The 12,754-nt window shown below is 32.8% G+C and overlaps 1 protein-coding gene across 2 annotated transcripts in view; it reads right to left on the reverse strand.

Moving 5' to 3' along the window:
- Nucleotides 1–725: 725 nt before the first annotated feature.
- LOC119644373 (nuclear hormone receptor FTZ-F1-like) overlaps nt 726–12,754 on the reverse strand; it is a 53,263-nt gene continuing 41,234 nt past the window's right edge. The window contains exons 3-8 of one of the 2 annotated variants that reach the window (XM_038043917.1): nt 10,703–11,067; nt 10,195–10,251; nt 9,873–10,071; nt 4,065–4,323; nt 3,836–3,936; nt 726–1,199 (exon numbers count right to left, since the gene is read on the reverse strand). In XM_038043917.1, coding sequence (XP_037899845.1) covers nt 1,050–1,199; nt 3,836–3,936; nt 4,065–4,323; nt 9,873–10,071; nt 10,195–10,251; nt 10,703–11,067 — 1,131 coding nt within the window. In that variant the 3' untranslated portion in view covers nt 726–1,049. Of the gene's footprint in view, nt 1,200–3,835; nt 3,937–4,064; nt 4,324–9,872; nt 10,072–10,194; nt 10,252–10,660; nt 11,068–12,754 lie in introns of both variants that reach the window. The other variant, XM_038043916.1, reaches the window with a different exon arrangement.

Here is a 12,754-nt window from a genome sequence, read left to right on the forward strand (position 1 = left end):
TGATACACACATATAAAGATATAAAGAATTTTTTGCGAATAAACTCGTGCGTAATCCCTTATCTCCGCCTTCGACTCTGCTTGCGTATTTTTTCTTATTTATTAAATTTTTTTTTCTTTAAATTTTTAATTTAAATTACAGAAATTAACAACAAATTTATTACATATTTATATTTTATGAATTTTTTCATGTATTTTTTTTTTTTTAAATTGTTTTGTTTAGAGGTGTTGCTTTTTTCACTTTTTGTTTTTGTTTATATCTAAAAAAAAAAAACAAAAAAAAAATTCATATTTTTAATAATTTAGCACAACAAAGAAAAAAAAGAACTAAAAAAAGACGATTGATTTGCTTTTTGTTTGTAACGCCCGAAGGTTTCATTTATTTGGTAGCATAATAAAACGCCTGTAAGTATGCTTCATTTTTCCTTGTTGATAGGTTAGTCTAAAAAAGTGCTTAAATATATGCTTTTTTCTTTATATATATATATATTTTTTTTTTTTTTTGTTTTTTTTTCTTAAACTTTTTGTTAATCTTTTTTCTTATTTATTTCTTTGTTTCTTGAACATGTATTTCCAAAAAATATATATATATATATATTTGTTTCTATTTGTTTATTATTTTTGCTAAGAGCTGTTTGCTTCGTTTTTATACTAGTGTTTCCGTTACTCTTTTTCTTCTCCTTCTTCTTCGTTCTGTTTTTATTTTCCATTTGTTTTGCTCAATGGTTTCTCGCTTATGTTTTCCTTTGTTATAGGTGGTGATTGTAGGTTAGTTGTGTGAACGTGTGTGTTTATTTTTTGCCTCCTCTTTTTTTTTTTTTTTCTTTTTTTTTGCATTCCTCAATTTTTTCATTTCCTGTTCATTTTTGCTGAGAGAGTGAGTGTTTTTTTCTTTTCCTTGCTTTGTTGATATTTACCCATAAGCACTACAAATGTATATGTGTATGTATGTATGTATATGTTTGTGTTTTTGTATGTATGTATAGTGTATATATGTATGTATATGTGTGTGTATATTCGTGTATGTGTGCATGTAATTGTTGGTATATTTTACACTTTCCGTTTTGCATGTAACATTTCCATGAGTAACGTTTGCGTAGGTGCACTACCAGCGCAATGCTTTGAATACAAGTGTTCTTCACCGCGCTCCGCCATAGCATGTATGTCAGGTAGTATGTTTAACAGCCTCCTAAATTTATCCTGAAATAAATCGCAATAAAAATATTATAAAGGAAATGTAAATATCAATATTGATATATGTACTAAAATATATGTGAGAATTTTCAAAAACACTAAAAATACGTGCACCCTGCACTTCAGTAATGATGTATCAATCGACTGCACTCACCACCCAAAACATGGCGGTATACTACTAAAATTTGCCCTTTCATTAGCAACATATAGAAATATGAAATATTGATCTTATATATATATGTATTCTTAATCAACATAAGACTACAGGTCTATGAGTATATGTGAATCCAAACAGCTACGGAGTCAAGAAATTTTAATGGAATGCCTAAACTTGGATTGACGGTTACAGGTTAAATTTGAATGTGGGCGTGATAGAGTAAAAGAAAAAAAAAAATCGTTTCCTTCTTACAATTTACAACGTTTGATAGATATTGATGTAAACTGTTAGCTGGGATAGCAGACAAACTCAACTGAATTCGATATTATATGATATGATATGATATGATATGAAGGAGATTGCATACGATCGTAAAATCTCCTCACAAAATTGACTTTTGATATAACGGATGCAATAATGTAAATGAATGATCATCGCGAAGATCCAGTTAACAGTTTTGTTTTCATAAGTTACCATGGCTTGGATGAAATTGCGACGTTTATAGCAATTGAAGAAAGATTGTCATCATCTCGGCGAAAGTCTTGCTAAATGTATATACCTCTATCCCAAAGGCTAATCAGATAAATTTTATTTTTATTATTTAAAATTATCTGAATAATGTTAAGATGCATCAACTAACCACTCTGTACACTTTTGCACTTCAAAGTTTTATTTCATTTTTTCTTATTCTCTTCTCAATGAATTACGAGATTGTTTGTTAAGTTATAACTGCAAATGTAGCAATTTAACGTTTCCTAAAAAGTATACTGTCCAATCTGAAGTTGTATTCGTCATAAGTTGCTATGGATTAACGAGTATATTGCCCAAGTAGAAGACAGTGGAAGTTGGTTTTACGGAAGAAATTAGGAGATCTTTATTGTATCTCTCAGTCGTAATGCTTTGTCTAGTAGTAGCAGTAATAGTAGTGGTAATAGCACTAGTAATAGTAGCAATAGAAGCAGTAGAAGTGGCACTAGTAATAGCAGTAGCAGTAGCAGTAGTAGTAATAGTAATAGTAGTAGCAGTAGCAGTAATAGTAATAGCAATAGTAATAGTAGTAACAGTAGCAATAGTAGTAATAGTAGTAGCAGTAGTAGTTGTAGTAATAGTCGCGTTCATTACAAGTTAAATCGTTTTCATAAAATATGCGCTAAAAGATATGTTACGCGAGATTTGCATACTATTCGTATGGATATAGATCTTCTTAATGTTAAGATAATTCGTTCATTCGCAAGCGGAATGTAAATCTTTCTTCTATGATGATTTTAAGTTAAGAAACGCTTTGCTCTTTATTATAACAATGGCTACATGGATATACATGCCACTGATGGATCGGTCGGGCATCTAGCTACTTAGTAGTGAAGCATCTATCTGAAACATTACATAAAGTTGGAGTGCTTGAGAAAATCTGTTCCGCTTTTATTGAACTATTTGCCATCAGACATGCTATAAAGCTAGCTGCAACGAATGGTCACTGGAAACTTGACTTTTTTTAGAGAGAAAATCAGCTTTACTTTTAGCAACGGCTTAAAAGTAGTGACACGAATGGTTTAAAAATGCCATTTTTTTTGGCCACTTGGTGCAAGAGTTGTTCAAGATACACTGTTGCAGTACTCCAGCGTATTCACTAGATAGGGCTTGCTTATCACTGTTTTGCTTAATATTAATTGAACCAAAATTTTCGCAATAAATGTGTTTTTGAAGTGAAAAAGGGATCAAAACTTTTGCAAACAACTTAGATATATATAGATATCGCAAATAATTATCGCATTCAATTATTTGGATATATAAGCCACATTGTTAATTCGCTTAGGCCAATCGATTTCAATTCAATTGATATTAATTTTGCATTTGGACAACCTTCGAAGGCAATCTTCCAAAACCATTACTTTAAGGGTTCATATTGAAAAGTCTTCGGGGGTTTTCTCGCTTCTTTTGTAGACTGCTCTTTTTAAATGATTGCAAACTATCATGTGTTTGATGTTCATTTAGTGCGAACTTTTTACACGAGTGAAGAATTCGAAAAAGCTGTCTTCACAAGAAATACAAGCAGAAATGTCACATATTCGTTTGAGATAATCCGATGAGTGTTGCTCGATATATAGGCATTAACACTACTCTCCCGGAGAGAAAACCGCGGAGAATTTTCAATATTATAAAAAAGTAAGATTAAATATTTTCAGATCATCATCATTTTTATCAATTTTTTTAGAAAATTTTTTTTTTTACCAAAAATCTTTATATCAAATTTTTATATCATATATAGGCCATTAAGATCAGAATAAGCATCTAGAAGAGAAACGAACGATAAATTAAATCGATTTTGATTTTTTATGTTGATCAAGACTATCTTTATATATATACATATATATACAAAGATATATCGTTAGGGAGTTTCTATTGTTGTTATTATGCAAGGAATGGCAAAGTCCGAATGTATATTTTTTAATTGTAACAAAACAATTAAACTTTGTAATTTAATTACCGTTACGGAGGGATAACACGTTAAAGTGTAATCCAATAAAGCAGCTTGTACATTTTCGTGTCCCTGCAAAACGGTCTTTTTATTGATAATACCACGTACATCTGGAAAACGAAATGAAAATATCGTATTATCATTAATTTATGAAAGTTTTTTCTTTTACGCTTATACTTTCTTCTTTCTTATCTTCGTATTATTATATTTCATGTAAAATATTTATTTTATGACTTACTTGGATTTAATAATATTAGAAATTTCATACACACGTAGTCGCCCATATCGAATTTTAAATCTTGCAATTTATTCTGTAATTCATTGAAGTAGTCGCCCAACTCCGGTACACCCAACAATCCTAGACTCAATAAGTTAAAGAATTGCCCATTCTGGAGTTGAGTTTCGTCGGGCAGGTTATTGTGTATACGCTGATGCAAATGGTCCAATACCAACATATCAGACCATGAATGTTGTAACAATTTCATTTGATCGTCTACCTGATGGAAGAAAAATGTCACACAACAATCAAAATAAAAGGAAATAAATTTAATTAAAATATCGAATTTATCTAGAAATTTGATCAGTCACGTCATCCGGTCTATTGAATTTAAACGTATCTAATCAAGTTGCATTAAAAACTAACTTGATTTCATTATTAATATAATAAATAAATGTTTTAATGTCATTAAAATTTCATTAAAATCACTTTAATAAATAAGAAAATTTCATTTAATTTCATAAGATTTTCTTCATTTCATGATTTCTTTGTTTGATGTCTAAGCGCGAGTCGATATTAAGTATCCATCGAGTTTATCGAGTGTTTTCTAATATTTTGAAAGCTTGAAAGTTCCTTCAAGTAATTTCACAACATAAACATTTTTTTTTTTTTTTTTTTTTTTAAAAAAACTCAACGATTTTCATCATATTTAATAATAGTCCAAAGGTGAATATGTATCATTAAACGTGAGTCATAATCGATTAAATCCTGGTGTGAGTCGTCATTGTTAATGATTGGCCGACCGGCCGAAAATCATATTGAAATCTTCATAACGAAATTGCATTAATCACTTTCGTCAGACACTCTCTCTCACTCTCTCTCTCTCTCTCTCTCTCTCTCACTCGCTAATTACGTCCCTTTGTAAATTCGCGACTCTTTTGTCGTCTTTGCGATTAAATCCTGGTATGGATCGTCATTGATAATGATTGGCTGACTACTATACCTTATCTCTCGCTCTCTCTCTCTCTCTCTCTGTCTTTCCTTCTCGCTTATTGCATCCTTTTGTAAATTCGCGACTTATTTTTCGCCTTTGCGAAATTAGAAGAAAGCAATGCATTGAGACTACATGTTTTTCGTCTTCACGTCTCATGTCCAAGACAATAATTAATTTCATACAGATCGTCAGGGATTTCGACAAATAGTTATTTAGTATTGAGACAAGTGTAAGTGCAAGACATTTAAATTGCAGCGAACACTTCCTTAGGCAAGAGACGCGATAGGGTTTTTTCTTTTTTTTTATACTTGTCGCACAAACGGTCTTTTAGATCTGTTAAATCGAGATCTTCATCAAAGGAGATATGAATAAGTGGAGTCAATGTAGTGATATCTTCTTATCGGATTACTCATATGCCAAAACTTCAACTACACGCACAAACTATATTATGTATTGCTTAATATCATTTTTCTTAAGGTTAAGAATTCAAATCACTAACCACACATTGGATGAAGCCTTTGTTTTTGAAACCTAAAGAAAAGGATTACTAACTAAATTATTTGGTTTGCTCTTAACGATTAGTATAAAAATATTTTTTTTACATATGTATGCGATATGCGATCGATATTGAAGGATTCGCTTTCATGCAATCAAGCTGCATGGATAGGCAATGTGATGAGTATTTCTCGTGGTAGAAAAATATCGAAACTATTTCTAAACTATTTCTTTTCTTCATGCACGGACACGGTTAACAAATTATCGCGAATTTGATTGAAATAATTTCGCTTGCAAAGATGATGATTAAGAGCGTTGCTTGTATATTAATGTGATGCAAACAAAATGATAAACTTAATACGCTTAATTCTCTAGGTATAAGTAAATTGAGGTAAGTCGACAGAAGCAACAAATTTAGTTGTCTCTTAAATGTTTTCTTATAATTAAGTAAAGAGAATTTTTTCTTTAATGCTTGGAAAAAGAGAAGACAAGTTTATATGGTTGTGCGCGCGCGCATGCATGTGTGTGTGTATGTGTGTTTGTTTTCTTATATTTTGGCTTTTAAAACTAGTTTTTTTTTTTTCGGGACAAGCACAAACATAATTGTAGTGTATATTCAAACTAAAAATATAGAAAATATACAGCGAACTTTAAAAAAAAATATAAATAAAAATAATAATAATATGACTGGCTCATCGCAGCTTTACCCGAGGTAAAGCTACTGTTGCGTCACGATATATATATATATATATATATAATAGCAATAACCATAATGGTGTGCACTGGAAAAATAAAAATCAAAAGAGTTGCTTCACAGTCGGTTTAAGGCGAATATTTTTATGCTTTTCACTTAAGACTTCACTATGTCCGAAAAAGTCAAGTCTTTTCAATTTACTTTTTCAAGATGTAAAGATTTCGAATGAACTCGAATTTCTTCGTTCGTAATATTAGTGCAGTAGCATAAGGCTAAAAAAAAAAAAAATCGATATATTGTAGTAGTATCGATGCCCGGTATTATAAGCAAAAAAAAAAAAAAAAAAAAAAAAAATTGCTTACCGATCTACCGATATATCATATGAATATTTAGAATAGATTCATACTTCTTTCGATTCGTAGGTACTTTTCTTTCTCGTTAGATCTAATGGCAGACGGACATGTGGACAAGTGGATATTGAATTTTATACTAATTAAACTTGTATTGCATATTATAGGATATTCGTATGGTATTTAAACAGCCGGCACAGGTGGAACGACAAAGCTAATATGTTTCCTGATGGTGGGCATAAGAAGAGAAAAAAAAAAAAAAAAACAGTTTATATGTGTGACTGCTGTTGTCATCGTTGAATCAGCTTTGTAAACGTGTTGTTGTTGTTGTTGTTGTTTTTGTTGTCGTTGTATTGACCGCGTTGTTGCGTACATATGCTTTGGTTCAGCTTTGGTTGCTAAGTAGGTCAGACGCCAAACAAAATCAAAATTAAAAACGCGAAATGATACTAAACAAAACACAAGAAAAACAATAAAAAAACAACAACTAAAATAAAACAATTGAGAAAGTGATATTCACGATAGGGCTAACTACTATGCATATATACTATATATACTATATATATAATATATAAATATATGGGTGGTGTCCACACTAACTAGGGTCCAAAACATGTTTTAACTTAACACTAAATTGTTGTTCCTCTCTTGCCTTTTTTGAACTTTAATATTGAACAAGCATATATGCATGCATGCATGTACATATATATGCATGTATGCATGTATGTACGTTTGTTCACACGTTTGTACATTGAATAATTCAACGCGTAGATGACATTAGATCTAAAATAAAAACCCTTCAAAAATTTTATTTATTGATTTTGTTATTCCTTTTCTGGACTTTTTCACTTGTGAATTTGATTTATCGTAAAAGTTAAAAAAATTTTTGCAAATTGCGATCAATTACTAAAAAAAAATCAAGTTTAGACAAGAGAGAAGTTACATATGTTTTAAATATAGTATTTTTTTCAACGTCTATTACGTTATTTATAACGATATGCGTCATGTTACGTTATGTGTTTATGTTAAATGGCCAAAGTATTTGAATGTAAGAAGACAGATCGAAGATCCATTCATATTCTTATGCAATCCGATTGCACACTATACTATAAAATAAATGCACAAACTAGCTAAGAAGGAAGGAAAACTGGTAAATAAAAAAAAAAAAAAAAAAAAAAAAAAAAAAAAAAAAAAAAAAAAGACATGTAAGTCGTTGGTATAGTTGGGCTTAGGCGAATCTTTCAATGCCTCTCACCATTAGCTTGTGTAGATGGAAAGAAAATTAATTCTCTCAATATATATCGCATGTGTTTCATTCAAATCGCGAGTTGGCCAGCACTATACAGATAATTGTTCGAATTAAAAACAATGCTTATGTATTTCAGACTATACAGTTTTAATATAATTGTGGGCGCAATCGTTATTCAACTTTTTATAAGTTTCGAAACACGAGACACATATATTATCAATGAAAAATTTAAAAATCATACTGAAAACTTTACAGATTTCTCTGAGAATCTAACGTGGGTACCCTACGGTGCCCGATGACGCACGGGTTAATTTTGCGTAACCGGCCAAAGAGTTAGGCAATCCACCAAAACCAAAGGATCTAAGCTGCACTGGAGAAACCAGATACAATTATTTATTATCTATAGCCGAATAAACCCACTCTACGGAGTGTTCAACCCTATCATTACCTCTTCTTCGCTTTAGGAATGACGAAAGCGATATATTGTTTAACTGTTGCGTTCAAAATGGTGGTTGGACATACTAGCTTCGATCGCGGTGCTGAAAACTCCTACACTTTCAAAGCCATTATTTCGAAAAAATGGTAAAATTATTAACTATAGACTGACTTAAGGGATGACTTTGCTAATTTTCCAACTGAGTCTAATAAGGTTGAAAACTAAAAATTAAAAGGAAATTTTCTCTTCTACGCAAAATCTCTTGAGGTCATAAGTCGCGATATCAGTCGATAGGCGAAGGGTGTGCAGGAAAATGTACCCAAAAGTTCTTTATGGTTATCCCACGTATACGCCTTAGATATGGATGTCACGTACATATTTCTGCATTGCAAGCAATTCACAAGGCTGATATAGTTATAGTGGGTCACAAGTTGTATTTAGGTAAACCGCGAATTGCAAGAAGAAGAATTGAGAGACAATTACAAATATGTTTTAATTTGAAGGAATTCTTTGCTGAGAAGTAAATGTTGTTGACGATTGCACAATGCGAAGTTGCACTGTGATGTAGACTTGCCGCAATGCTATCAGGGATGATATTGTATTAGTTTATGAGTTTTTATTCCCACTACCGAAAAGCGGGCTTGTAAGCAAAGTCTCGCAGTGATGATTCCAAGTGAACTACTTACTAATATACTCACGCAATTAAGAAAAAATCAAGTGATTTTTACATAGTTACAACGGGGATAGTGGATGCACATACATGGATGTTCATTAACTTGCTTAACTTCACACTAGAAATCACATTCGCAGGCTCTCCTATTATTTAGTACTCTTCGGCAAACTAATATAAAACGCATGTAACGGTCATGAGGACATTGGACATTTTTATTAAAAATAAAGTTTGGATTTGTGCTGTTTGGGTTTAAATGACTTCTATCTGGCCCGAGTGCCGGAATGCATTTGAGAACCAATGTGTGCAATGGATTTTCTTTAAATGGATTTCATTATAATTACTGTTTTAGAGCACGTCTTAAATCGCGTGTGCGTGTATATGTAGGCATACTTTTTGCCTGTCGCATTGTGTGATCCAGTCATTTGGGGCAAATTGGGCCCAATTACTAAAGACATTTTCCAACATACAATACACACATTTTATGTCTTTCAAGCATTTTATTGAAGGATCCATGGTTCAATCCAGGATCCATGACATTAAAAAAGCATTCAATGACTTTAAGGCGATCTTAAAGTCTTTACAAGAATTGCATATGATACGCATTACAGATGGTCCCGATATATAGTGAAGATGTGCGAGAATAAAGTCAACTAAAGACAAGTACGACGATACCCTCTATGATTATGATTAGTCATAAGATCTTCTTCCCTGAACTTTTTGAAGAATTTTTTAGGAAATATTTGAGCTGCTATTAGAAAGAGAATGTTCGCATTGCAAACGGAGCTAGAATTGAAATCGAAAAAAAAAATTATGGCTGATATGTTTTGTATTACGAGATTAGGAAAATTATATATCTAATGAGTCCCTTTTATTTACATTTCATTGAGTAATTTTATATAGATTTTTATTTTTATTTGTCTATATATATAGAAAGTTACCTTTAAATCTTTAAAGAACACGGTGTTGCGTGCCCAATCGACTTGAGAGAAAAGATTTTGATCCAAAACTTTACACATTAATTCGAAGAGATCCACTTCCACTTGATTGTACGTTTGTTTTCTTAGCAGCTCAAATAATTGCGACTGCCATTCCCTGTCATCTATTGACTGTACAAATTCCCTGATCATCGGTGAAACCCTGTGTTTTTTTTTTTTAATAAAATAAAATATATATATATATATATATATATATATATATATATATATATAGTATAAAGTATCATAATGAACTCATTTGTATATATTAAAATTTATAGTTTACCTTAATGGTTCTAATATGGAATCGGCGGTACTAGAAGGATGTGTGCCCGAGTCAAAGCTTAAAACACCCATCGTAAAGAATCAAGTCAAAGCGCCAAATACATATAAGGAACGAGATAAGAACAAAAAAAAAAAAAAATAATTCGTTTTAGGAAATATGTTTAGCGTATTGTTTGCAATATGGGGTACACGACGTTTGCCCATCATTTAACCAAGGAATTCCGTTTTTTCTTTTTCAACATAAGAATTATTGCTATACCAAATCGAAAACGATCTCTTATTAGGATAAGAATAATTCTAATGAAACAATGTCGACTTAAACGTATTCCTTACTTAAAAGGTGTACAATTCATCCGTGCAGGCATTATTTCGAAAAAGTATTAACTATCTAAACGAATTGATAAGCGAAAAATAATTTTGAAATGCATTGCCTTCGGAGAAGGCGTTAGCCTTTATAGCAAACATACACTTGTCTTTTGTTAAATCGGAAAACAATGTTCGCACTATACCACAGTTTAGAATCGCTGGCGTTCTGTAGAGATCCCGGGCCTGATTCGTGGCAATTACTACCACCACCGGCTGTATTACCCAAGCGGCTAATACCGTCACTACTGTTATTACTGTTGCTGGTATTGTTGTTATTGCCATTACTTCCACACCCACTGCTACCGCCACCGCCGCCACCACCACCACCGCCGCCGCCGCCGCCACCACCACCACCACCACCACCACCACCCCTGCTGCGACCACCACCAGCAGCGGCACTGTTTACATTTATAGGCGGTGCTATCACACCACTGCGTGCATTAACCTGACCTAAGGCAATGGCTATAGGGCTGGGCGATGAGTCGGGCGAATGAGTGAGTGAGGATACCTGTAAATAGAAAATTACTCAGGTAAATATATTTTTATAAAATAGGCCTTATTATTCCAAAATCATTTAAGATTTGAATGACGTCATTCAAACATCATTTAGTTTTCTAGTCATTAACAGTAACTGGATGACATCCTTTACCTACCTATAAAGTCGAGATGCCAAATGAGAAAAGCAGCAAAAATGTTTAGCAGAAGAAGAATGTTCTGATCCTCTAGCAAATTACTTATTATTATAATTTTATTTAAAAGTCAATATAGAAGTTTTGTCCGTTCACCACAGATTGTCATTTTGTCATGATGAAAACGCTCAGTAAGCGTAAGGACTGCAAGAGCGATCCCGGCGGTAGCGTAACTCCTACTAGGGTTAACCATGCCGATAAGGTCGAAGGGAAGGACTGAAGCTAAGGACAATCCAGAAAAGTAACCTGAATGGTATGCAAATATCAATGCGTCTCGAGTAATTAGGTGACAATGGAGAATGAAATGGTCACTGCAACACACGAGCTTACATAGGGCGCCTTTTTGTTCTTGTAAGAGGTGGATGAGCCAAAGTAATTGGCCAATGGCATAAGCGTAAGGTAAACGTACACGCTTCAGAAGGCAAAAAACAATGATTACACGTCCCGGGCGTCAAACTCAATGCCCGGAGGTAAAATAAAAAATACGTTAAATATCGCCAAGGAGGAAAGTTTGAAGCTTATATGAAGGAGGAAAATTTCGCATACCGGCACAGGATATAAAACCACTAAACATTGATATCCTTGGTGTAAGTGCAACGTGATAATCAAATTCTGGACAATTTTAAGCTAGAGATTGTAAGATGTACTATTCTGGTAACAATACAATTATTTCTAAGGAACACGAAAAAATGCATTGAAGAACATCTCGTTTCCTAGCCCGATTGAGCCCTATTAGTGAAAATTGATGCAAAGTCTATAAAAAACATTGCTTGCTTATTCAAGCATTCGCGGTTAGTGATAGGAAGAAAATTGAAACATTCAGAGTTGACAGAAATACTGAAAAGCTAACAAAGAAACATGGTCTGAACTTAATAATAGAGGTTTTCAAGGGCTAAAATTGAGAACGAACCTGTACCTAAAATTGTTGGCAATTTGGGGTCAGGATTGAGGAATGAGCATGATGAGCATTGCATAGTCCAATTCTGCCTTGAACATGATTTAAAAATTTGTAACGCCTTTCTCAACTTCCTTCAGGCCAGTTATAAACATGGAAATTCTCGTAGGCAATCAGTCAAAATGTCATCCGAAATCAAATCGATTACATTCTGATAAATAAAAGATTTGGAACATCTATTAAAAATGGCAGTACCTTCCCCAGAGCAGATGTACCGCCTCAGATCGTAATATTTTAGCGGCAACGATTAAAATAAAATTGGCAACCCTGGTAAAAAGCCCACCTTTTCGAGACAACAAATCATTGGGGAAAAACTAAAAGAGTGTGAAACGAAAAACTGTCTAGTAACTGAAATAAACGATAGGCTACATTCAAGCATTTACACTGAAGATACATACATCGGATGGGAAACTACAACTGAAATACTGAGAAATCTAGCTGAGAATACATTTCGTTTTAAACGAAATAAGCCGAAAAACCAGTGGATATAACTGATGAGATGCGTATATGGATAAAAAACCAATGATTAGACACAGAAAAGTTGCAATCAT

The sequence above is a fragment of the Glossina fuscipes genome, unplaced genomic scaffold (genome assembly GCF_014805625.2).
Source record: "Glossina fuscipes isolate IAEA_lab_2018 unplaced genomic scaffold, Yale_Gfus_2 114345, whole genome shotgun sequence".
NCBI lineage: Eukaryota > Metazoa > Arthropoda > Insecta > Diptera > Glossinidae > Glossina > Glossina fuscipes.